At 51.5% G+C, this 24,401-nt stretch overlaps 15 protein-coding genes across 15 annotated transcripts; 10 read left to right on the forward strand and 5 right to left on the reverse strand.

The window, feature by feature from the left end:
- Positions 1-122: 122 nt before the first annotated feature.
- VTN49DRAFT_508 (uncharacterized protein) lies at positions 123-1,008 on the forward strand (the record flags this gene model as incomplete). Its single annotated transcript, XM_069413097.1, has 2 exons — positions 123-206; positions 265-1,008. 2 exons carry the CDS (start codon positions 123-125, stop codon positions 1,006-1,008), a joined length of 828 nt encoding a protein of 275 aa, XP_069271199.1.
- A 413-nt stretch (positions 1,009-1,421) lies between these two features.
- Positions 1,422-2,489, forward strand: VTN49DRAFT_509 (uncharacterized protein; the record flags this gene model as incomplete). Its single annotated transcript, XM_069413108.1, has 1 exon — positions 1,422-2,489. The coding sequence occupies one exon, from the start codon at positions 1,422-1,424 to the stop codon at positions 2,487-2,489; it is 1,068 nt and encodes a 355-aa protein (XP_069271200.1).
- Positions 2,490-2,570: 81 nt separating this feature from the next.
- Positions 2,571-5,714, reverse strand: VTN49DRAFT_510 (uncharacterized protein; the record flags this gene model as incomplete). Its single annotated transcript, XM_069413120.1, has 5 exons — positions 2,571-3,455; positions 3,508-3,816; positions 3,868-4,649; positions 4,696-5,287; positions 5,343-5,714. 5 exons carry the CDS (start codon positions 5,712-5,714, stop codon positions 2,571-2,573), a joined length of 2,940 nt encoding a protein of 979 aa, XP_069271201.1.
- A 299-nt stretch (positions 5,715-6,013) lies between these two features.
- Positions 6,014-7,288, reverse strand: VTN49DRAFT_511 (uncharacterized protein; the record flags this gene model as incomplete). The annotated part of the gene is made up of 4 exons (XM_069413131.1): positions 6,014-6,219; positions 6,272-6,419; positions 6,475-6,965; positions 7,036-7,288. 4 exons carry the CDS (start codon positions 7,286-7,288, stop codon positions 6,014-6,016), a joined length of 1,098 nt encoding a protein of 365 aa, XP_069271202.1.
- A 1,357-nt stretch (positions 7,289-8,645) lies between these two features.
- On the forward strand, positions 8,646-9,995 carry VTN49DRAFT_512 (uncharacterized protein; the record flags this gene model as incomplete). Its single annotated transcript, XM_069413142.1, has 4 exons — positions 8,646-8,667; positions 8,741-9,119; positions 9,182-9,422; positions 9,483-9,995. The coding sequence occupies 4 exons, from the start codon at positions 8,646-8,648 to the stop codon at positions 9,993-9,995; spliced, it is 1,155 nt and encodes a 384-aa protein (XP_069271203.1).
- A 2,330-nt stretch (positions 9,996-12,325) lies between these two features.
- Positions 12,326-12,616, reverse strand: VTN49DRAFT_513 (uncharacterized protein; the record flags this gene model as incomplete). Its single annotated transcript, XM_069413153.1, has 1 exon — positions 12,326-12,616. The coding sequence occupies one exon, from the start codon at positions 12,614-12,616 to the stop codon at positions 12,326-12,328; it is 291 nt and encodes a 96-aa protein (XP_069271204.1).
- A 99-nt stretch (positions 12,617-12,715) lies between these two features.
- On the forward strand, positions 12,716-14,480 carry VTN49DRAFT_514 (uncharacterized protein; the record flags this gene model as incomplete). The annotated part of the gene is made up of 4 exons (XM_069413164.1): positions 12,716-12,975; positions 13,033-13,097; positions 13,147-13,351; positions 13,409-14,480. The coding sequence occupies 4 exons, from the start codon at positions 12,716-12,718 to the stop codon at positions 14,478-14,480; spliced, it is 1,602 nt and encodes a 533-aa protein (XP_069271205.1).
- A 31-nt stretch (positions 14,481-14,511) lies between these two features.
- Positions 14,512-14,724, forward strand: VTN49DRAFT_515 (uncharacterized protein; the record flags this gene model as incomplete). Its single annotated transcript, XM_069413175.1, has 1 exon — positions 14,512-14,724. One exon carries the CDS (start codon positions 14,512-14,514, stop codon positions 14,722-14,724), a length of 213 nt encoding a protein of 70 aa, XP_069271206.1.
- Positions 14,725-14,820: 96 nt separating this feature from the next.
- On the reverse strand, positions 14,821-15,039 carry VTN49DRAFT_516 (uncharacterized protein; the record flags this gene model as incomplete). Its single annotated transcript, XM_069413186.1, has 1 exon — positions 14,821-15,039. One exon carries the CDS (start codon positions 15,037-15,039, stop codon positions 14,821-14,823), a length of 219 nt encoding a protein of 72 aa, XP_069271207.1.
- Positions 15,040-15,373: 334 nt separating this feature from the next.
- Positions 15,374-16,127, forward strand: VTN49DRAFT_517 (uncharacterized protein; the record flags this gene model as incomplete). The annotated part of the gene is made up of 3 exons (XM_069413197.1): positions 15,374-15,574; positions 15,648-15,773; positions 15,828-16,127. 3 exons carry the CDS (start codon positions 15,374-15,376, stop codon positions 16,125-16,127), a joined length of 627 nt encoding a protein of 208 aa, XP_069271208.1.
- A 395-nt stretch (positions 16,128-16,522) lies between these two features.
- VTN49DRAFT_518 (uncharacterized protein) lies at positions 16,523-17,551 on the forward strand (the record flags this gene model as incomplete). Its single annotated transcript, XM_069413208.1, has 2 exons — positions 16,523-16,711; positions 16,787-17,551. 2 exons carry the CDS (start codon positions 16,523-16,525, stop codon positions 17,549-17,551), a joined length of 954 nt encoding a protein of 317 aa, XP_069271209.1.
- Positions 17,552-17,811: 260 nt separating this feature from the next.
- On the reverse strand, positions 17,812-20,486 carry VTN49DRAFT_519 (uncharacterized protein; the record flags this gene model as incomplete). The annotated part of the gene is made up of 4 exons (XM_069413219.1): positions 17,812-17,986; positions 18,040-19,904; positions 19,966-20,349; positions 20,445-20,486. 4 exons carry the CDS (start codon positions 20,484-20,486, stop codon positions 17,812-17,814), a joined length of 2,466 nt encoding a protein of 821 aa, XP_069271210.1.
- A 251-nt stretch (positions 20,487-20,737) lies between these two features.
- VTN49DRAFT_520 (uncharacterized protein) lies at positions 20,738-21,508 on the forward strand (the record flags this gene model as incomplete). Its single annotated transcript, XM_069413231.1, has 3 exons — positions 20,738-20,780; positions 20,936-20,941; positions 21,003-21,508. The coding sequence occupies 3 exons, from the start codon at positions 20,738-20,740 to the stop codon at positions 21,506-21,508; spliced, it is 555 nt and encodes a 184-aa protein (XP_069271211.1).
- A 248-nt stretch (positions 21,509-21,756) lies between these two features.
- Positions 21,757-22,899, forward strand: VTN49DRAFT_521 (uncharacterized protein; the record flags this gene model as incomplete). The annotated part of the gene is made up of 1 exon (XM_069413242.1): positions 21,757-22,899. The coding sequence occupies one exon, from the start codon at positions 21,757-21,759 to the stop codon at positions 22,897-22,899; it is 1,143 nt and encodes a 380-aa protein (XP_069271212.1).
- A 683-nt stretch (positions 22,900-23,582) lies between these two features.
- VTN49DRAFT_522 (uncharacterized protein) lies at positions 23,583-24,212 on the forward strand (the record flags this gene model as incomplete). Its single annotated transcript, XM_069413253.1, has 1 exon — positions 23,583-24,212. The coding sequence occupies one exon, from the start codon at positions 23,583-23,585 to the stop codon at positions 24,210-24,212; it is 630 nt and encodes a 209-aa protein (XP_069271213.1).
- Between the last annotated feature and the right edge of the window lie 189 nt (positions 24,213-24,401).

Genomic DNA, 24,401 nt, shown 5'->3' on the forward strand with positions numbered 1-24,401 from the left:
ACTAGGAAGCATCCTTTTTCGCTGGTGCAGCCGGCGACCTGGGATCTTGCTCACCCCTGGTCAAGTGGCTGGCAGTGTCCGTGTTTGCCAAACGGAGGAGCGGTTGAGAGAAGCCTAAAACCATGGGAGACATCGGCGCGGATGCATCCGAGCCCATTCCAGGGTCAGGCACGGACAAGGTCACGGTTCTCGTGACTGGCTATGGGGTACTGATTGCCCCAGACATTGTAGTGAACGGCGGAGGAGCCTTGCTGACAGGAACAGCCATTCAAAAACAACCGGATCAATGCGTCCCATTTGATTGCGACGTCTCTCCCGCCATCCATCACGCTGTCGTCCAAGAAGCAGCCGGATTCTGCCGCTGTTTCGTCGAGAGAAATTGAAATTTATGTGCATCCGCCTGCCATCCCTGTGTCGTATGCTGCAGTGCGCCGGGAACTGCCATTCATCCTCAAACAGTTTGCAGAGACCCATGGCGGCAAACGACCAGACGTGATCATCCACATGGGGATTGCGTCCAGCCGGGATTACTACTCGGTGGAAACGCTAGCGCACCGCGACGACTACAATATCACGGATGTCGACGGCGTTATTGGCTACGAATATGGCGAGAAGATCTGGAAGGACCAGGGGTTCCCGCCCGTTCTCAAGCCCGGTCTCGCCGACCAGGCGGACCGAACCGAGGCCGGGTCGAAACCACGGGTAGTTCCGTATCCACCGGATGAACATATACTGCAAATTTGGCAATCCTTTGCGCCTCCACAGGCGGAGCTCCGCTTGTCGAATGACGGGGGCCGCTATTTGTGTGAGTTTATCTTTTACTCAAGCCTGGCGCAAGCGCTGGCTGAAAACCGAGCTCGGTCCGTGGTCTTCTTTCACGTACCTGCCGACACAGATACCGATTCGCTGGAGCTGGGGCGGGAGGTTGCCGTGGCCTTGATCAAGAGTTTGGTAACCTGTTGGATTGACGAGGCGGAAACCGCCGGAGTACGCAGTTCCGAGTCTTGACCATGTATATTCACAAGTAGTATGCATATACGTGATATCTCAATTGGTAAATACCTTACGATTTCATTAAAGACTGCATAAGTATGACTCGCAGCCACTACGAGAGACCTCCGGCGGACAATGGTCGAGATCTGACTGATAGGCTCCAGATTTATCAGCTGTGGGGGTCGATGTTGATAATCTCGGACCACATCCGACTTTTCAACGCGGGACATCATTGTCCGGCATCATCTTGCACAGTTCATTGTTTACGGTACTCGAGACTTGAATAGCCGTGGCAATGACTCAATTCTAGCACAACCAATCTGAATATCCAGGAACCCGTTCGCCTGAGGCGGAAACTCTATGCCCCTAAGACAGAGAAGATATCGCTTAGAGCCAAAATATATCGGGTGATACCTGGGAAAGGAATCATGGACACCTTGAAACTCCGTCTTTCATCCGTCTCTCTCTCGACCGTTTCAGTCTGTGCAGCCATCCTGATTCCCATTGTCCTCGCCCCGACAATTCGCCGCCAATGGCCACAGCTGCTACCATCGCTTCAACTACTCCGTCGGAAAAAGGGTGAGACGACGGAAGTTGTTGAACTACGGGTCTACCCAGTCAAATCCTGCCGTGGGATCACCGTCCGCAAGACCACACTCCGCACCCATGGCTTGGATCTCGACCGACGATGGATGTTCGTCGACGCGACGACACACGAGTTCTTGACCATTCGGCAAATCCCGCAGATGACGCTGATCAACACGGCGCTGAGCGAGGATGGCAATTCCTTGATCTTGAGCATCAAAGATGAGGATGTCAAGGTGTCTATTCCCGCGCATCCCACCGCGGATTGGCTCCGCGACAACACCACTCTGGCACAGTTGAAAATCTGGGACATCCAAACGGATGGATACCTGTATGGCCCGGAGGTTAATGAGCCCTTCTCGCGGTTCCTCGGCCGGGGTGTGTGTCTCGCGTACAAGGGCCCAACCCCGCGTGTGCTGCGCGGCAACGGCGCGCCGCAGCGCCTTGGCCGCACTCAGGATACGTTCTTCCCGGACGTCCACCCGGTCCTGATTGCGTCTGAGGCGTCGCTGGCAGACTTGAACTCCCGACTCGTGGCCAAGGGCGAGCGACCGATAACTGTCGAGCGGTTCCGGCCCAATATCATCGTCAAAGGGAACGTGCCGTGGTCAGAGGATACATGGAAGCTTGTCCGATTGTCTGGAAAAGAGGAGGACGGACCGATTGATGTTGATATCGTCGCTCGCTGTGCACGCTGCCAGGTTCCTAATGTGGAACCGTCGACGGCGGAGAAGCACAAGACAGAGCCCTGGAACACACTCATGTCGTTCCGGCGCGTGGATGAGGGGATCAAATACAAGCCGTGCTTTGGCATGTTGGGGGCGCCGCGAGCAGAGGGCGAGGTCAGCGTGGGAATGAAATTTGAAGTTTTGGCTGAAACAAAGGAGCATAGATACATTACTGGATTTTGATCCACATTATGGTCATGAGATATATATATATATATATATATATTATTTTTGTATATACAGCTATATAGTATTACATACAGGTCATTCCCGTAGTGTCTTGCTGGCATTCACACACCAATTATTCCAATCCGTAAAGAACGTCGGCTGTACATGGCACTTGTTGCTAAGCAGCTGCGTCTTGCGCGTCTCCGCGTAGAGATCCACCACCGCAGAGATATTCTTCTTGTCATGCGCAACGAGCACCTTGACGAGCAGCAGACTGGCCTGGCTGGCCGATGCGGCATGCGCCGCTGGACCCGAAAGCATGGCCTCCTTGTGGATCGCGCGGAGCAGTTCCCAGGCAGCCTTAACTTGATCCTCCCCGTCAGCATCGGACGACAACTTTGGCAGCGCATTCCCCTTGCACAGTCGGGTATACTCGCGCAGCACATTGCCCGCCTTCTGCGAGAGTTGCTTGACGGTCGACGTCCGGGTGAGCCGCAGCAACGGGAGCAGGAGATCCAGCGCCAGCACGCTCGACGTGCATTTCTTGACGTAGATCTCGAGTAGGTCGAGCACGCGATTCTTGAAGTTGACCATCGTCTCGCGCGCGTCTTTCTTGTCGCGCTTTTTGTTGAGGGCTTGTTTGCGGGCTTTGAATACGCGAGCGAGCATATCGTCGACGGCTTCCATCTGTTCGTCATTCATTTCTTCGCCGCTGTCAGATGAGGAGTCGTTGGCGGCGAGGTCTTCGTCGGCTCGTCGCGTGCCTAGGGCTTCCGCCAGCTTGGCATCGAAGGCTGCGAGCTCTTCCTCGTTCTCGTCTTCTGACCCTGAACCGGATTTCTCTTCATCGCTTGCGTCAACAACCTCCACGTCAGAGTCTAGATCGTCCGCATCAGACATTTCTTCGTCTTCATCATCATCTTCGTCTTCTCGTTGAAACATTTCTTGCTGGCCGGAAAGGTTCTCTTTGGCTTCGAGGACCTGTAGACAACGTTAGCGGTGACTTGTTTTCGGATGCAGAGGTACCACTCACATCAATTAGCGACTGCAAGCCATCCGCAGTGATTTGCCCTGCAAACACGCTGAAGATTTGCTCGCTCATGCGTCGGAACAGCTGCGACGGCTTCGACGCAAAGCTCAGGAGGATTTCTACCAACGCATTCGACGCGTCAGATGTGTCTTCCTTTGACTTCTTGCCCCAGAACTTGGAGTAGCAGAACTCTAGTTCGTCGAGCATCGTCACTGCATCCCCATCGCCATTGTACACTTGCAATAACGTCATCGAATAGAGAAGCTGAAAAGCCCGAACGCTGGGTTCGACCTTGTCGCCTTCGTGCTTGACCTGCTCGTGGTGAGAAAAGCACCACACCGAGGACTTTGCGAGATTGCTTACCTTGCTGCTCAGCTTCTTCAATGACTTGAATCCCTTTTCCAACGACTCCGTGATAGCATCATCCATCTTGACGACAAAAGTTCCAGACTTTTGTGCGTCGCGGATCTGCCGCACGGCGCGGTATACCATCCCTGCGGGATTCTCGCTGTTGGCAACCAAACTGTTCAAACAGGTGTTTATCCTGGTCCGGAGATATTCCTGCGTCGCCGTTGACACCGGAGGTTCTTGTGCTTTGTCCGCCTCGCCGGTCGAGTATGCGTATCGAACCAGAGTGGACAGAATCATCTCCATCATCGGCCGATACTCCGTACCAGCCGAGCTTCGGGCGCGAACAGCCGCGATGAGAAGGTTGGCGAGGGACTGGCGATGCGAAGCTGCCGGCGGCGCTTCGCCGGTGCCAGGACGAGCCATTAGACGATCAATTAAGGAGATAATATCGCCCAGAGCAGCAGGGCTAGCTTCCGTGATGATCTTCTCCACGGTCTTTGTCTTGGTGACCTGATCGAAGATGACCGACCCAGAAGGTCCCAGAAGACCGTTAACAGCAGCCGTGGCAAATTCGGGTTCTTTGGATACGCGGTTATGAATTGTTTTGGCAGTTTTGACAGCCATGCGATGGAGATAGCGGTCCTCGACCGCAAGCTGGTTTGTGAGACACCTGACCAAGTTCTTTGAGAAGGTCTGCGATGCCAGATGCGATGGTAACTCGTTCAGGACCTTGTTAAACAACGAAAAGCCCCAGAATTTCCGCTCTTCCGATGACGCAGCGGCAAAAAGGCCATCTGGAACTGTTAGCAGAGCCAAAATGACAAGGCAGATAGAACATACTGTCCACAATTTCTGTCCAAAAGTCGCTAAAACTTAGGCGCGATGACTTGGTCTTTTCTTTGGACTTGTCACGCGAACTCGGTTCGGAGATCCTTGAAAGAATAGCATCCCATGCAAAGTGAACTTTAGGATTCCAGACACCGGTTTGGTTCTTTGCCACACCATTCTGTGAATCTTCATCCGCAGACGATGATTCCTTCATTACTTTGGTCAGGACATGCTTCTCTCGACTGTCCAATGGATCGTTGTGTTTCCAGATATTCTCTGGCAAAGCAGCACCGGGAAACGCATCCTTCACCGCCAGCCAGAGAGCAACCCCTTCCGGAGTTTTGATAAGATCCTGAGCGCGTATCTCCTCAATGAGAGCCTCCGCGTATTTCACATCGTCCTTTTGACTGGCCAGATCAAATATGCCTCGGTACAAAATCCATCCGCACTCCTCCCGTAGCCATGGTTTCTTCTTTCCAAGTTGAACTACGAGTGCAACGAGTCGCTTCCACTCTTCGAGCGTCACATCCGGTTTGAAGAGTATCGAGGACTTGATAATGGCCTCTGCGCCGAACAGTCGGCCAAAGTGATGGTCTCGGTGTTCCTGCCACAGCATTAGATCTTGCCTTCTTCCCCAACATCAGACAAAGCAAACTAACCTGTCCCGACTCACTACCCCCGGCATCCGTCGTAGACTCCAAAATATCCAAAACCTTTGGAACAGTTACTTCCGATCCATCAGGCCGCGGGACCGAAAACACCTGCGCGAGGACTTCGGTCAACGCGATCGAAAAGCCGACCCGGGCGGCCTTTCGTCCACTGCATAGACCGCGAAATAACCTGCGCAGAGCTTTCTGGATCTGTTCCTCGGTCGGGCTGCTTTCTGGTGTGAATCTGGACACCAGTTCCTGGGCCGCTTTGAGACGGACATCGTCTTTCTCGTTGGCTAGGTCTTCGTAGATTTCGACCAGCTTGACATCTACATTGTATGATTCGAGGCGACGTTTCTTTGACGGCGGATGGCTCGACATGGTGAAACAGAATCAATTGGCCGCGCAATAGTGTCGTGTTTACTGAGATGAGCTTAAGCAATTGAAAATTTCGAGTGAGCATCAAAGCTACACATTCCGTATCTGGTTTGGCGTTGACTGATAAGAGCGATAAGCTCCTCCTACTATGACGCTGGCCTTGAAAGGTTAGATGCTCACGTGCCTTGCTCCACATCTAGGGTAGGGAGCAACATTTCATTCATCTTGATCTGTTCGGGCCAATTCGTCTCCGCAGTCTTGTATCTAAACACAATTATAGAATATTGCATATGTGAGCACACTCATGCTCTCTTCAAAATCACTTTCTCAATCTCATCACACACAGCATTTGTCACCTCAGCTGTCGTCGCGGTCCCTCCAAGGTCCCTCGTGACAATTCCTTTCTCACAGACGGTCTCAACACTGTCGAGAAGTATCTTCGCTGCTTCTTTCTCACCAAGCCAGGCCAGCATTTCCGATGCAGTCCAGAATGTCGCGACTGGGTTGGCTGGGCGATATTAGTATGAAGGTCATGATATACAATGGTTGGGATGACATACCAATTCCTTTGCCGGTGATGTCAAAAGCGGAGCCATGGATGGGCTCAAACATGGATGGGTTTTGCCTTGTCGGGTCAAGGTTGCTAGTGGGCGCAATGCCGATAGAGCCAGCTAAGGCTGCGGCGAGGTCGGACAGGATATCGGCATGCTGTTTAGTTGTCAGTACAGCATTTCCCCAGTAAGGCATTAGTTGCTCGACGTACCAAGTTCGTAGCAACAATTGTATCCAAACTTTTTGGGTTCATAACCATTCTGGCCGTCATGGCATCCACCAGCATTTTGTCCCATTTAACATCCGGAAAGTCTTTGGCAACCTCCGCAGCGACTTCATCCCACATGACCAGACCATTGCGCTGGGCATTACTCTTGGTGACGACGGTCAACTGCTTCCTTGGCCTGCTCCGTGCGGTCTCAAAGGCGAACCGCATAATCCGCTCCACGCCGTGACGGGTGAAGATGGCCGTTTCCGTCGAAATTTCCCACGGCTTACCAACATGGCTCCGTCCGCCCTGTCCGGCGTACTCACCTTCGGAATTTTCACGAACGATGACCCAATCTAGATCACCGGTCGAGCAATTCCGTAGCGGCGACTGCGTCCCTCGCAGGATCTTGGTTGGTCGGACATTGGCATACTGCTGAAGTGGCTGGCAGATGGCCAACCTCAGGCCCCAAAGGGAGATATGATCTGGGACATCTACAATTCCGTTAATCCAGGATTCCTCCGGAGAAACAAGGGCAAAATGATACGATTTCTAGGCACATACCAGGTGCCCCCACCGCGCCAAAGAGAATGGCATCGAATTGCTTCAGCTTCTCCAACCCTCCTTCAGGGATGTACCGGCCATGCTTCTTGTAGTAGTCACTGCTCCAATCAAAGTTCTCAAAGTCAATATCGAACGTGTTTAAGGTGGACGCCAGTTTCTGGAGAACAGTGATCCCCGCCGAAATAACTTCCGGGCCAATCCCGTCTCCGGGGATGGAGGCGATGCGATACGAGGGGCGGGCGCTTGGTGACATTGTGTTGGTCAAGCAACAGTTGGTTTAATTCGTTAGACCTAGAATAGAACTTTCTACACTATAACGACTCGGAATGTCGCAAGAGGTTTTGTGCTTTATGTATCTAGTAAACGGATAACCATGACACGGATTTCCGGAAAATAGCCCGATGGAAGAGGGACACATGTGCCGTGTACAGAGTTCCGATCGGAACATCGCCGAGAGGACTTTACAGTCAAGCTGGAGTGCAGTAACTGATCTCCTCCGGCATTCACCGAGCGGTTCGATCCATTGATCTGATGATATGAATGTAGCAGTCATGAAGTCATTGCTGAACTCAAAATCAGGCATCACAATTGACCTACATTTTTAGCAGCTCATCCAAGCCTTAATCCAGTTGGCTCTTAGCTAACAGTCGGAGGATAAAAACAAACATGTGGAGTGCCGAATTCGTGGCAGCCTAACAGTAAAACCGAACTTACCGAACCAATCATGGCCCTTCCTGTCTTGGAATATCAGACCCTATCAGGGAATAGCGCCATACCTTTGGGCTTCTGATATGCAGAGCCTCAGGCCGGATATAGAATGTGGACTGCCACGTTAAGTGTAATTTACCATACTCGTACGAAGTCAATTTAGCTTAGGATTTAACTCAAAGTTACCGATTGGATTACAATTTGCAGGTCAATGGCCCCGATTCTAAACATAGATGAAACGGCGTCGAAAAAAGAGGTTGCCTTGTTGTCACCTGTCAACCATGAGACTTCAGCGAAGCAAAGCTTGTCCTGCATGGAGATCACAGAGCTATGTGCTCGATACGGAAAGAAGTTGTTGACAGACAGGACGTGCTCTCGATCCCGCAATTGGCCGAACTCCAATGGCATCTTATGCCTCGGTCTTTGAACAATAGATGGAGAATTGATGTAACTATGGAGATCAGTACTTACTCGTACGAGAACATGCATAAAGAACTTCTCGAAACTCATGGTACCTTATTCAAAGAAAATAAACGAGGACCGCCGAAGACTTTGCCATCAAACTTAGTCCTCGATTCTTCCTTGACAAGACCGAATGATCGAATAAGGTCATTCCTTCGAGGCTTGGACTGTGGTTAATCGAGCCAAGTGCAGTTAGTTCAATTTCAACACTAAACCGCAAGGCTTTGGAGTTAGTTCCAGGATCATGTATCAAGCCCAACATAGACACGCAGGCAACCGCATAACTAAACAAAGAACTCTTGTAGGACAAACGAAGTAATATAAAATTCTATCTCACGATGCTTTTGCCATTGCTCCAACCTAAGGACGAGCTGACACTCTCAATTGTCTCTCAATTCTCTTTTTGTGTGTCGTGATATTCGTACTACAAAGCCATCACCATGGGCTTGCCGCGGAAGTGCGGTACGTGCCATCCCGCTTCCCAAATCCTCGAACCCTAAAAGATGGAGCTGACATGAGCCAAACAACACAACAGATCTCAGCAGTGAGAACAAACAGTTTCTTTATTGCGCCAGCGGCGAAGCGGCCGTTCTCTTCGCCTGCTTGTTCGGCACGTTGATTTTCATTCATCTCATCCAGGCCATTCTCTACCGACGGCGGTACTGCTGGGTCATTATTATGGCCGCGATCTGGGAAGCAGGTGCCTTTGCTCTCCGCGTTCAAGCGACGCTCGATCAGACCAAAGACGGCGCGTTGGTTCCCTCGGTCCTCTTGATCTACCTCGCTCCGATCCTCCTCAATGCCTTTGTCTACATGGTCTTTGGGCGCATGGTCTACTACTATATCCCGGAGAAGAAGATTGCTGGAATTCGTGCGGAGAGGATGGCGTTGATCTTCGTTTGGCTGGATATCTTGTAAGCACTAACGCTCTTTCACCAAGCTCTCCGGAAGGCATTCTAACACTGGGTTTACGTAGTGCATTCATTACCCAAGCGGTCGGTGGTAGCATGAGCGCCGACGATGAGAGCAACGTCGGTGTCATTGGCAGTCGCATCTACACTGGTGGCATCGCTGTCCAGCAGTGCTTCATCTTCTGCTTTACCGGTCTCCTCATCAAGTTCCACCGTGTCATGCTCCGTGGAGGCGGCATTCCTGAGAAGGGTAGCCAGTGGCGTGTCCTTGTCTACGTGATGTACTTTACGCTCTTCACCATCACTGTATGTCGACCATCCTCCCCTACGTTCTCGCTCTTCGAATGCTTACCCTGGTTCGCTTAGACTCGTATCATCTACCGTCTCGCAGAATTCGCCCAGGGCACGCAGGAAGACAAGCTCACCGTTCTCACGACAAAGGAAGTCTTCTTCTACGTCTTCGAAGCCGTACCGATGCTCTTCGGTATGAGTGCTTGGAACATTTGGCACCCGGGACGCATCATGGTCGGACCCGAAGGCGACTTCCCACGACTCTCTCGCAAGGAAAAGAAGGCCATGAGGAAGGAGAAGAAGGAACAGAAGAAGGCCCAGAAGCAGGCCAAGAAAGAGGCAAAGGAGGAGGAGTTGATGACACTTAAGGAGAATCGCCAGGCAGCCAAAGAGGAGCGACGTTCCCGCAGGGAGGAGAGGCGACACCGAAGCTCCACCCGTGAATCGCATCATCACCACCACCACCGACGAAGCCAAAGCAGGCACAGCCGGGCCGAGTATGCCGTTCTCGATAATTCCCAACAGGGACAATTCTGGGATGAGGAGACGGGTTTCTACCCATATCCAGCGAATCGAAGCTTTACCTGATTTCATCCGCATGAATTTCTATTATCGCATTCACTGTATTCCCCCTTGTGTTTTTGCTTTTCTTGCTTGCTACTATAGATGGTTTTGCTTTGTTTGTGTATAGAAAATCGTGCAATTGATACCCGTTTCTCTTCACGAATTGAGCTATCTCTGGTCAAAATTGGAATCAAGGAAGTGAGGTTTTGGGCTTGGTCTGCTTGGTTTGGTATCGATGCGTCCGCTCAGAATCAAATGCTCGTTATGAGCTAATGGACGCGGAATCCGACGTGATGAAATCGTACACTCTGAAATGGTTGAGTATTGACCCGTTGGTTGGCCCTATAGCCGGGACGGAGACGGAAACGAGCTACCTGGGCCGCTTCAGCCAGGATGGGCGAATCTTCCTCCAACGCTAGTGATCAATCATGAACTGTCGGTTCCGCCTAGAAGCCAATTCTTGGCCAGTTGCATCATAATGCCTTCACAATGCCCGGAATCAGAGTTAGAAACAACGCCAACTGAAGTCTGCAGCTCCTCGCGGGCCAAAATGGCAGGGTTGTCATGCGATGTGATATGGAGGAGCGAATAGGGAGAAACGGTGAGACAGCGTGTTCTCTTGCTAATCCACGTAGATACCGTCGAAACATCAGTACGAGTGCTTAGAGTCTGTTGGGAAAGTGGCGGAAGGCGGCAACCATTTTTGATTGAACGAATCTGAGAGCCTGACGGTCCGATCAGTACCCAATATGCCGTACTTCATCCGTAGCCCTTGGCTTGATCCAATCCAAATTGCTCGGCATGCTCAATGTCGCAGTGTCTGCGCAGCTTTCACCAGTCATCTGCGACTTCTCGACTTACTTGCGGCCTGGGATGACCTTTCAGTGAATAAAGATCAGGTCTCATGATGGCACTGCGATTCCCACATTGCATCAAGTGCTAAGAAGACATGGTTGATGTGGATTCAGATAATTCATTCATCGGATCAATGGTGCGGTGATCCTAACTTCCAGCCGAGAACCGGGCATCTCTGTGAAGAAGCAACAGCAGCAATCCGACTCTGCTTGTCTGTCGTCTGGTCAATTCATCACTGCCATGGAAGCATAGCTTGTGTTCGCATCCGCAAACGATGGCCACTGTCCGAAAATGAATTTCCGTTCATTGTTTGTTACGTGCCGAGCAATGAACTGGCGGAACGAGCCTGATATTTGAATCTGGCACATACTTGTTCTCATAGGAATAACTTGTTCGTCGATCTGTGAAGGTCTACTTGTACAGAGTAATTTGCGATTAACCCGAGATCCTAATGATTAATGAGATCTTGGAGCATTGGAAGATTTGGAGCCGGATTTAGATCTGTAATTTGCGTCGCAACCAGGTAATAATACCACGGATTACTCCGTACATACCGGAGGGCTGAAGAGTGGATCAATTTCGAAGCATCCATTGGCCAATTTTCAGCCTCAGCCAGCCCTATGCCCTATGGATCAAGGTAACATCTGGATTCGGTTAGCCGCATCTGCCAAGCGGTGCCATCGCTTCAAATTTATTCTCTGCAAAAACAGACGGTAAATTTGCAAACAAATCGCCCATTCCGGAACACTGCTGCTCTGATCACGCAGGAAGGGATGACGTCGTGTGGTCCTTCTTTGCAGCTTCCCACGAACCCGCATGAGCATTACTAGAATCCATATTGTTAGCGCTTCAATACTCCTTACGACGTCTACCACGAAGAAACCGGTTTTTGAACAAAAAGCCCACTAACCCACTCTCAGTAACCGATCCCCGGTCTAGTCCCAGGTTGCTGGGTTACCTGCTGTTGCCGGGTGGACGAGAGAGGCCAACGTCATAGCTTTACGAGTTGTCCGTACGGATTACGGAGTGCTCGTGCGGTCGCCGGGACCGACCGGGAACGATAAATGATATGCTCTTTTGAAGGGCCGCTTGGATTAGATTAATAGATAGCCGCTCAGAAACATTGTAGCGACAAAGACGCCGAAAAATCGATCGTCCGCAAGGGACTTGGAGGGTGATGCCAGGGACGTTTACATGCACCGATGACCCCCAGGCCCTAACGAAAGCGGTTTAACCACACTAAGACCTTTTTAATCTAACAAGCGCTGCAAAAGCGCTAAGTCCAGCGGTGATTGGCGAGACCTGAACGCCGGCGCGTATCGCCGGTGTATTTGCACTAGAACTTGGAGATGCTCCCCACACCCGTTGCCCATTGCAACAAGCCTCAAAGACCTTTCAAACTCAGCTTGTGAGCTGTCTGCTCACTTCCTTCGTTTCTCTCCCTCAATTCTCCCCTGGTTGTGACCATCCTTGGATGGGGGAGTGCCATTGAAAAACAGTCAACATTGGAGCTCTCTGCAGTTCGCATTCGGTTTCGTCGTTTTACTATCTAATCGGACCCTTGACGTCAGTCGTCCGCTGGCCATCGGCAGGCGAACTACGCAGACTGGTTCTGACGATTCGACTGCGATTGATTTGTGTCCGTGTGGAACGGTGACAATGGCTTTTTGACGGGAGCCGGTGTCAGGAAATTGCGGAGGATCGGCCAAGTCAACAAGCTGAGCTCGAGGTGTAGCTCCCTGCCTGCAGCGAGCCCGTAAAGAGTGCCGGGGCAGAACGGCACGATACATCTCTCCGCATCTCCAATTGAGGGTATAATTTAGTTCGGGATCCGTCTCATCTGTCGTCAAGTTGCGTGGAAGCGGTTGTGCTGGTGGGCTGCGTCAATCATGGTCATGGAACAGTCTTCGCCCCTGGCAGCGATGCAGCCTGCAGCTGTCACTTTCGGTCATTGCTTTCGCGAAGAGGGCCCGTCGCCGGTGCGGTCGATGGGCGGCAGGAGAGGCTTTGGTCCCAATAGCTTCAACTTCCGAGACCTGTCCATGAAGAATTCCGGCTCGGACTTTTTCGGTGCGAGCCCTACCCCGGGTTCTTCTCCTGCAGCGTCCTTGGCAGCAGACTTGTCTCAAAACTTTTACATCGACCGGAGGTGAGTGACTTATGACAAAAAGGGCCCTTGGTTCCTTATAGCTAAATGGAAATTCAGTCCCCCGGTGGCGACTCCGCGTCGATCGCTGTTCACGGCAAGGCTGCTCGATGCAGCAGGCCGAGGTAAGAGATAGCAGGCAAAGGAACCAGAGCATCTCTAATTGTATTACAGAAGAGCCAATGAAGACTCCGCCTTTGACTTCTTCGCCGGTAGAGTCTGGTGACATGATGGACATGTCTCCGCTACCTCACAAACCTGCGTTTTCCACCGATGACGCGTTGGATACACCGACTCGCGATACGTCCTTGATGATTTCTTCCAGCCCGCCGGTTGGGTCGCCCATGGAGAGCGCAACAACACCATCTACGCCTCGAGAGTAAGAGATGCTGGAATATAATCAAACTGGTTTGGGATTGGTAATGACAGTATGCAGACGCAGACGCTCTGGTCTCTTGCGGCCATCACTCGCCCGTTCGAAAGCACATTCTGCACAACTAGGATTTTCCAGACCAGCGCCCGAGAGCAAAGAGCCTGAGTTCAAGTTCGGCAACGGCGGAAGTGACTCGATGACGCTCGGCGAAATGTTCGAGGAATCACCGCAACGGGATCGGGTTCTCAAGAGCTCAAATTTTCTCGGGCCGCGTCTAAGATCCGGCCGCGGCGGTAATGGCGTTGGCTCCCCGAATGCGATTCGCAAACACACAAACGGGAATCCATTGGCACGTCCGCGCAAACAGTCCCGGCGCTCTTTGAGCATGTTTGAGAACGCGGAGGATGTGATCCAACAAAAAGAGCCATCATTAGTGAGCCCTGAGTCACCAATGCCCTTCATGGATGAGCCCTACGAACTGCAGCTGCCTCATTTTATCCCCGAGGATCAAGCAGATAGCTTGCCGCGGATAGACAAAAGCGTCATGGTTGACATCTTGAACGGTAAATACAACGACCGATTCCAGAAGATCATGATCATCGACTGTCGCTTTGAATATGAATATGAGGGTGGACACATTGAAGGGGCTGTCAACTACAACGACAAAGAGGCTCTGGCAAATGACCTCTTTAGCTCGCCCCAGCCCAACACGGCCTTGATTTTCCACTGCGAATATTCAGCGCATCGAGCTCCGATCATGGCGTCCTTCATCCGCCACAAGGACCGCGCTTACAATGTTGATCGGTATCCGAAGTTAACTTTTCCGGAGCTCTACATTCTGGATGGAGGCTACAGTGCCTTCTTTGCTGAGCACAAAACGCTGTGCTTCCCGCAAAATTATGTGGAGATGACATCCAAGGGACATGAATATGACTGCGAGCGGGGGCTCGGAAAAGTCAAGCAACGGTCCAAGTTCATTCGGGCGCAGACCTATGCGTACGGAGAGCATTCTTCTGACATTGATGAGAGCCCGACTGGACGGTGTCGGGGCAATGACCGTACACGGAGCCTGGATGTAGCACTTGAGTTGAACGAATCGGGCCGTGGATTGGGTCGCCGGATGCTGTCGTATTAGCGTCGTCCGACTCGGTTGACGATGTTGATTGATGATCTTCGGCATTGGCGGTCTTCATCTGATCAGATCTTTTGTCCATTTCGGCACCGATGATGGATCGAACCGCATCGAATTGTCAACTGTCGTGCATTCTTATTCTCTGCTGATGCGGTCGGCAGACATTTTGCTCAGTTTGGGCATCATCTACACGAGTCTCCACCGCACTCACTTCCATGATACTTTCCCACCCTTACAGTCTCCTTGATTTTGCATTTCTGTTTGCATGAATGACTGTATAGTTGGAGCGACCTTGTGTGATTTTCCCTGCCGCTCCTTTGCATTCTCATTTCCTTTATCATTGTCATGACTCGTACATTGCCAACTTCCGTGACGCTGGTCCGGGTACATACACTCGTTTGCATGCATTTCCTTTTCTCTGTCTCTTTCTCATGAAGTTTTGGCGAAACTCGCAACAAATTCTTGGACTGCATCCTACAACTGAACCTCGGTGTCTAGTCTGAAATTGTGTACAGAAAGGTTGCTGGGCACCGGATGGAGATGTTGGCCTGCTAGCGGGCATTGGACGCCCGTGGTGCACGCACCTGTACATAGTTTGATACAGGCTGACAGTGACAATGAATGAATGACGACTTCTTTCATACTCAAGTAACAATAAGGTAGGTACCTAGGTAGGTACCGTTTACCTTCCTATGTAATCATCATCTTGCCTCAGTGCCTCTGGCCCTCCCTGCTTAGTCCCGTTTCATCATCAGCGACAAGCCCGCCACCAGCGTGAATTCTGACCACGGTGCGAGAAAGCCTACTTGAAGAGGCTCTCGAACTTTGCCATTGATGATTCCCTGCGGGATTCCGGTAGCTGCCATGCACCAGCGGCGCACTCACATAAGCAATGTATGGATGTGTCCAATGTCGACCCAATTCCTCGATTGCGTCGTCGAGTGCCCTGCGCACAAGCAGCAAACCCAGATGCGCTCAATTGCCAACGCAACCAAGCCGGGCTTCTCCTGGGCTATGACCGAGCCTGCTTTGATATCTCCCCCGAAGAATCCGCCGAGCGCGCAGCCAAGGGAGAGCCATATGTGGTCCGGCTTAAGGTCGATCATTACCCGATGTTCGATGATTTGGTTTACAGCAAGACGGGCCAGAATCGTGCTGGCAAAAAAGTAGCTGGAGCTCATCGATCACGTCTACGATGATCCAATCCTCCTCAAGTCGGACGGCCATCCGACCTACCACCTGGCGAACGTTATTGATGACCACCGCATGAAAAATTACGCATGTGATTCGGGCACTGTAGGTCTCAAGTTTTTTTTTACGTGAACCGACCCCCGGCTCATGGTTATGTAGGAGTGGATGGCTTCGACACCGTTGCATGTCGCTCTGTACAATGCGTTCCAATGGACACCGCCGGAGCAATCCGGGCATGTCTCGCTGTTAGTCTACCGGAACGGACAGAAGCTGAGCAAGCACAACGCCGATACTGACATTTCCATTTTCCGCGATCGTGATGGCATCATTCCAGACGCGCTTGTCAACTTTGCGGCGCTGCTGGGCTGGTCGCATACCCAGAAGTCGGACGTGTTTACTCTGGCGGAACTGGAGAATATAGTACAGATGAAGTCCCTACGATTACTGTCCATCAACTAACCACACGCGGTTTAATTTGAAAATCACAAAGGGTAATGCCATAGTGGTATTTTGGCAAACTGTGGTTCTTACAAAAGGCGCACGCACAGCGCTGCGCTGCCGAGGGACGCCCGGCCTTTGAATCGTTGGTCGAGCGAACGACAAAGGTAGAGCGGTTTTCGGCGCCCCTCCAACCGGCCAGAAGAGTAATCGTACGAATAACCTACTAATATTCTTCCTTTTATGTTGTGATCGTAGTTGACAAGTACTCTGTGGAGTGAAAGTGACGTAGTATGTTGGTACTGGTAGCTTTTCCCCGACCCGACGATCAATTTTATTTATTTAAACCTCCCACTCTAGCTTTCTCTAAAACCCAAAACCAAGAAAATTCAAAATGATGACAACACCGCCATGACATGTCGTCTCGAATGGATATCGACGATATCCTCGCGTCGGTCGACCGCGACCACTACACATCACCCGAGTCCACGGCCATCGACCACCAGCAATTGACGCGACTATGGGTTGCCGAGCGCGCGGTATCAGAACTCTTACCATGGCCGGGGCCATTGATGGAGAGAATGATGGCGAGGGTTCGAACACAGGTATTTTTCTAAACCCTCCTCATCCTCCTCCAGAATATAGCTCGTGCACTGACGGGAGAAAATGGGGGAAAATAGATTGAAATGATTGAAGACTTGACCGCATCCTCCTATGGCGGCGGCGGCATCGGCGTGGGGGAATCCGACAATGAAGGAAGCGGGCAACGATCGCAGAGCAGCCAAACGTTGAATTTGAAGCTGTCAATTCTTCAAACCGATCTCTCGCGAACGCAGTATTTGATCCGTTCGTTTTTAAGACAGCGGCTGGCAAAGATTACGCGGTTTAGTATGCATTATCTGCTGTTGATCTCACCAGATAAAAATGCAGGGGGAGGAGGAGGAGGGGGCGCGTCACAGTCGCAGACGACGACGACTACTACTACGACAGGAACGACAGGGGGAGACGATAGCCAGTTGCCGAGATCTTCGTCGCTTCTCTCCTCGACAGATAATATGGACGTGGACATGGGTACGGACTCACGCGAGCACAGGAATGCCATTGCTAGGTCGACCGCCCCGCTCTCCCCCGACGAGGCACGTTTCCTGCAGGCTCACCATTCCCTACTTTACAGCCACTACAATGCGAGTTTTCTGTCGACGTTTCCGCCAAAGCTCCGCCGGTTAGATGATAATGCAGGCGGGACGAATATGGTCGAGGGTCCGGACACAAAAGAGATTGTCTTTGTGCGATGTCTTGCCGAGGAGGTGACTATTGTCATTCCTCCGGATGATGTCTTGAATGAGGAGACGTATGGGACGACGATGAAGATGGGAGAGATTTGGGCGGTACGGTGGGAAGGGGTGAAGAAAGCGTGGGAGAGAGGGGAGGTGGAGGTGCTATAAACACTCGATCCAACTATGCACATATACATATATGCACGACTCTGTGTGTTCTTAGCCTGGGGGTTGATGGTTGGGGTGTATTATCATGACAGCTCACCCTCCTGGCGTTCAAGGATGATACCATAGATGAATAGACAGGATTCATGCAGGTTACATCCCATTCCGTGACTCTATCAACAAGTACATCATCGCTCATAACCCTCATGAACATCGTAATAGAGACATCACGCGCAACACGTTTCCTTTCTCCGTCCAGCTATCTACGCAATGTACCCATAAGCAGGCGGATCTGAATCCGGTATCCGCTCCAGATACTCCCTGTCAATCAAGCTCTCTATCCGCTTCTTGACCATGTTCACATCTGGAACAAAGCGTGACGCGAGCTGGGTCAGGACCTCCGTGATGAGTTGCGAGTGGGCAAGTTGCTTGCGTTGCCTGTGATCCGGGTTAGAATCAGAAACTCCCACAAAAGATTTGCAGCTACGTACTTCATAATCCGCACAATCGCGGCCTCGATGCTCCCTCCTCGCTCCTCGTTCATCTTCTTTTCCGTCTCACGCCGCTCATTCTGGTTCTCGACCCTATTGCCGCCGCTGCTGACCACACCGATCCGGATTTTGATGACGTTGCTCTGAAAGTCGCGATTGTAGTAAAACCGGTCGGTCGGCTTGACGTCCTTGCTCATGGGCTCCTTGCGCAGCACTCGCGTCTTGGGCGCGACGGCCAGCGACTGCAGGTTGCGGATCAGCTCGCTGTCCGGGATGCGGGTGCGGGCTTGAATTTCCTCGTAGGTGAGTGGCTCGTCCATCGGGACGTCATTGAAGAGCAGGAGAATGATCATGGCGTATGTCGACACGTTGAGTTCGTGCCGTGCAACCTTGCCATTGGCTCGCACGAACGTTGCCCGGATGTCGGCCGTCCCCATGCCCATCTGCCACGACAGTTTCCGCCCGTTGTGCTTGCTGTGGTAGAAGTTTTCAAAGCTCTGTCGTACAATGTCAATCTCTTTAGGGAATATGCACGGCAGTTGGATGCCTCCGTTCTTTGAGTCCGACATGATCTCCATGGGCCACATCGTGCTCGTGAGAACGTTGATCTCGAGTTCGACGCGTTTCGTGGACGGGTCGGTCGTTCGCGCCACGTGCTCCCGGTAACTGCGTGTCAGGTCTTCCGACACCGCTACGTCCTTGAACATCGCTTCGAGTCTTTGTGTGAACTGGTTACCGACTTCCATCTTCATCTTGGAGATCATCTGACGCTCAACGTCCATGCTGACGGATCGTTTCATCAAAAGGCGCCGAGACAGGTGCTTCTTGTAGTAGGCCTCGAACAGATCCTTGTCACGAATATACCGTAACAGCGTGATTCCACTGTCCAGAAGTGCATCCACTTCACTGTCCGTCTTGCCTTTGATGCCCCGTTTGAGATTCTCGTCAAAGAACAACGACAAATACTCGGAGCTGCGAGGATTCGAGTTGATGAACTCCGAGAAGCTATCGGTGATAGATGTGTGCAGACCTTGGTCAGATGAAAAAGCTTGCTGCCAAATGCGATCGAACTTTCTGTTCAGCGCCAGGATGTCATCGACCCACTTGATCGCAGCAGCGGTCTGCAGATTCGCAGCCGGCTTCTCCTTCTCGTCCTTCTTTTTGTCGCTCCCATCTTCCTTCGCAGGAGCTGTTGGTGCTTGTCCGAGACTTTTGGCGGCAGCATTGATCTCCTCGCCGAGCTGAACGATGCGCTTATAGACCGCACTGGTCAGTGCCGACTTTTTTATGTCTATGCGTGCATTGAGGCGGTACAGCTTGTTCAGGTCGTCAATGCGGTCATGATCGATCATGTGCTTGGCACCGCTTCCTTCTAGGTTGACAACATCTGGGAGGTTCCGCCGCAGCAACTCATCGTCAATGACACTCTTGACTTTCTGTTGTGAATATTGAGACAACGTGTGTTGACACCGTGCCTCTTCCTCTGCCAGCCGGTCTAAGCTCACACGGCAAAAGTTGGCGGCGTCGCCCGTCTCCAACAGACGTTGCCCCTCAGCTAAATAAAAATTCCTGCTGATGTCCAAGAGCGCGGGCTCGAACACAGTCAGATAGAGCTTCGATGATTCTTCCTCTGTGGGCGTCTCATAGAGACCTTCCAGCATGTACATGCAGTGACGGATGAGCGGCCGGTCGATGATGTCGCCGGACCTTTCCAGCTGTACCATAAACAGCACGCTAGACTGCAGAACGTCGTATATGGTCATTCGTTGATTCTCGTCCACGGGCGTTCGCAGAACATGATCACGGAAGAGGCACATTGACGCAGTGTATATCGACGGCTTCTGGTCGGTGCTCGAAATGCGGTCCTTGACACCGGCCAGGTCAGCACTTCGACCCCTCTCAGCACGAATCTTGTCAGTAACGTACCATGTACATGAGGACATCTGTGATCATGCCCATGCAAACTTGATGGTCGTCCCAGGCGCTCCGCAGCGCTTGGAGGAACTTTTCACCGGCCGCTCTCCGCTCATTCGGCTGTTCCCTGGTATCCGCGGGGTCCAAATCCAGGAGCAGCACGGGCGAAATTGCTGACCTGATTGTCTGCCGCACATGCCCACTCAGCCATTCTTGCTCGACCTCTTTCACCCGCTCGTAGAGATCATCGCCTCTTGACATTAACACGATTTTGTAGGCATTGCGGTACAGCTCTTCAAACGAGAGGGACGAGGCGTTCTTTGTGTGGATTTCGCGGATTGCAGACGCAAGAACGGACCAGAGAGCATCAAAGTCATCGGCTCTACCTGCTACACCCTACATCCGACGTCAATACGAGCTCCATGGTAAGCTCATTTTCAGGCATTGTAACTACTGGGCGGGGCTTTGCGATATTAACAAAGCAAGCTTACCCTTCTCGGTGCTCGAATTTTCTGCCTGGCTCTCATAGCCATTTTGATCGCACAACTATCCCGTCAACCCGGAACGCAGCTGTGCTATCAAGCTCCACTGAGGACTAACCGCCGCGCCGAGGCCGGACGGAACTGGTCCAGTTTGCAAGGTGGGAGGAAAGGGCTGAAACAAAGGGAAAAAACAATAACTTAGGTTGACATAGAAGCCCACCAACTTCTGCCTCACAGCTGATTGCAGAATTACCAGAAAGTCTCGTGTTTTGTTTGTTCAGTTCATTCAGAGGTTCACAAGTATGATCATGCCGCGGGAACCCCGGAAAAACAACGGGCCGACATGTGCACTAGAATTCGCGGCAAAAGCTGCGGGAGTCTGCGGAGGGATGGGCTAGTTCTCATCGGCTCTTCTGTATCAGTTCATGCTCTTCTCTTTTCATACAGAGTGCCCTAGGAAATCAATAGTCTGCAAATAATGCACGTTTGCATTTGAAAAGCCCAGGGTACGTTTCTCATTTTCCCCAACTATTCCAGGTACGGGCACGTTGCTCATACAGGGCGTAGGTGATATTGATTTCATCAACCGGCTGAAGTTTAACAAGTCCCTCGCAACAGTAGCTAAAGTCCAGCAGCCAAGAAGCGTACAGGGAAGTCCTGCTTACGATCTGAGAGACGAAAAGAATCGGGAGAGCTTAGGAAAGAATGAGAACGAGTCTACGGGTACAATCACACAAGAACACTTCGCAGTGGATAGGTTCCGCGAGGTGCCCTGGGACCATATCGTCGACCATCCGGCCGAGCTGACCAATGGCTGGTCCTACCTCCAGGAGACACGAGAACTGTTTGGCTTTGACTCCGAGATCTGGCTCTACGAACATATCTGGAGCACCGAGCACCTGCGCCGCGAGTTTCTCGAAATATTTCGGACCGAGACGGCATGCCCAGACCTCTGCCATTCCAGACACCCTTTACTGCTGCTGGGGTCTCCCCTGGGGACCTGCTTGGATCCCCTAAGGTTCCGAACATTAGCCAAAGATTGGTCATTACTCCCGGATCCGCTTTCACTATGAAGGATCTCGTGTGTTACGGGACACTTGAGAGTGTAGGCTGACCTCGGCTAACAGACTGTCAAGGATTCTCACAGATACCTGGCTACTATTGCAGGTGTATACGGTCTTAAAATTCAGACTAAGATCGTAGGCTGTTAGGTTGGAGCTATTTACGATCTGGAATCGCCAAAAAAGAAATCGGGAAAAACTGGCCTGATCGGTTTGTCGAACGACACAGACTTGAACTCGTTTCTCGGTGGACGACGGCAATGGACCAAGCCAGACATAAGGCCGATTCAGCAAAGAAGTATGAACATTACTTCGATCTCATGGGGCGGAAGATGGAGGAATACAAGATAAAACCGTGGCTTATGTATAATATGGACGAAAGAGGTTTTCTCATTGGTGTGCTTACAAAAACAAAGCGAATCTTCTCAAGACGCCTCTACGAGAAAGGGGAGCTGAAGCACATCATTCAGGATGGAAACCGCGAATGGGTGACGGTCATAGCGTGCGTTTGCGCCGACGGAACTCCCTTGGATCCAGGCCTTATTTACCAGTCGACAAGTGGGAAGATCATGGACACATGGGTCGAGGATTTTGACCCCAATGTCCATAAGATTTTCCTCACCGCATCACCCACAGGCTGGACCAACGATGAAATTGGCTACAAATGGCTAGTGGAGGTCTTCGATCGGCAAACTAAGAAGGAGGCACGATCGTCATATAGGCTCCTGATTCTCGATGGCCACGGTTCGCATCTGACAATGAACTTCATGGATTTTTGTCTGCAAAACAAGATTCTAGTGGCTGTCTCACCGCCTCATTCAACGCATACGTTACAGCCGCTCGATGTTTCCGTGTTTCGCCCATTGGCCTCGGCATACAACAATGAACTAATGGACTTCATGAAGAAATCCCAAGGACTAACCTCAATCAAGAAAACGGATTTCCTCAACCTCTTCTACACTGCCTGGAAAACGTCAGTTACGGCCGAAAACATACGTTCAGGATTTGAAGCGTGCGGTCTGAATCCCTTCAATCCTGACCGCGTTATCGAGAGATTTCGAGCCCGTAGCGAGTCGTTGGCCTCGTCTAATGATTCATCCGACTTCAATCCCGAGGACTGGAAGGGAATGAGGGAGCTCCTGTATCAAATCGTGAAAGACACAGGAGACAAAAGGGTCAAAAAGCTTGTTCGTGGAATCCACAACATGTCGGTGGAAGTTTCCACCCTTAGGCTTGAGAATCGCGGCCTGAGGGAGAGCCTGGAGCGGCAAAGGCGGCAAAAGCAGCGAGGCAAACCACTGGACTTTGGAGATTCGGATGCAGAAGGAAGCCACGGCCAATTCAATAGTCCGAGCAAGCTCGGGCGAGCAATAGCCCGGAATAAGGAGAAGGCGAGGCAATAAGAGGACAAAAAGAGGGAGCAGGAACAGAAGAGAGCTGAAAGAGCCCGTAAGGCAAGAGAGAGAAAATGAACGAGCGAAGGGGAAGGAACAAGGGTCGAAGGCGAGACGTGAGGAAGAGCCGGAAGAGGTAGACTCTGATCTCGAAGAGCTGGCAAGTTTACAGCTCCAAAACGAGCTTGAGCATGTCGAGAAGAGTCCAGAGGAACAAATGCCTTCAGAAAATAACCAGCAACGACGGGACGAGGTCCAAATATCGAGCGACCCGGTGGAGGAGGTACCCCGCCGCACCACCCGACGAGGTCGGGAAATTCGCCTTCCAGAGAGATTTAGAGAGGATAACGTAGTATGATCGTATTTCTACGCAATCCGTCGATCGCTTTGATACCAGTTTCTATCGTAAAAAATTGCATGTGAGGGTGTTGCGTAGCATAAAAGATTTACGTGGGGTTGAAAATTTCGTGCGTCATATGGTGACGGGCGGCAGGCGGTGAAATACGGTACTGTATTTACCTGGCACGAAGTTATAGTGTGCCAAGTCAACGCTTCCCCCTGGACCGATGACTAAGCGATGACTAAATTTCTCCCGCAACAGCCATAAAATATTTCTTGATAAAAGTCAGTAGGTTAAAGAGCATTCGCGAGTCGTTTTCCTTTTGAATAGGAAACTGGGCTAGTCAATCAAGATGCGATCCCCCATGTCCTTGCTGCGATCATGCCGTGTGGTGGCTAACCACGTTCCGACAACCTCGATTCCACTGTCTCGTTTCTCTCCATCAACGCCGCGTTCGGCTGCAGCAATCGCACTTGGACGACAATCAGCTCGTCTCCCCCAGCCTTTTTTCCGACGATATCAATCAAACACTTCTGATTCTGCTGCTGGCTCAGCACAGCCCCTAACTGACCGGGTCTCAAACCCCGCCGCTGACGCTGAGCACGCGGCGCAGAACGCTGCGCGTCGAGCGGACGAGCCCGCGTACAAAATCACCTTTACTTGCAAACCCTGCGGCCACCGCTCGTCACATTACATGTCCAAGCATGGTTACCACAAGGGGACAGTATTGATTGCTTGCCCGTCGTGCAAAAATCGGCATATCATCAGTGATCATCTGGGGATTTTCACTGATAAGAGGACCACGCTGGAGGATATTCTGAGGCAGAAGGGGATGGAGATTACAAGGGGCTACCTGGATGGGGATACAGAGATTTGGGAGGATGGTGCGATCTATAAGACTGGGAAGGGAGAGGTGCTGTCTGAGAATCCTTCGGCGAACAGTAACGCGCCGAGTGGACAGGATGGGAGTGGGAAGTCGTGATGGGAAAAAAAAAAAGTTCATGTTTAATCATGATGTGTACCATGATTCTAATCTCTGCCGAGTTGAGCGCTGTGCGCCCAGTGCGGAGAAACTGTTTTACTAGAGGGGAATACTTGGTTTGGATGGAGGGAAGGAGTTACACGGTTGGGCTGAAGATTCTCTCATGGTCAGTTATTCGTCAACTTTTCT

This window comes from Thermomyces lanuginosus, assembly GCF_041956635.1.
Source record: "Thermomyces lanuginosus strain ATCC 200065 unplaced genomic scaffold VTN49scaffold_17, whole genome shotgun sequence".
Classification (NCBI taxonomy): Eukaryota; Fungi; Ascomycota; class Eurotiomycetes; order Eurotiales; family Trichocomaceae; genus Thermomyces; species Thermomyces lanuginosus.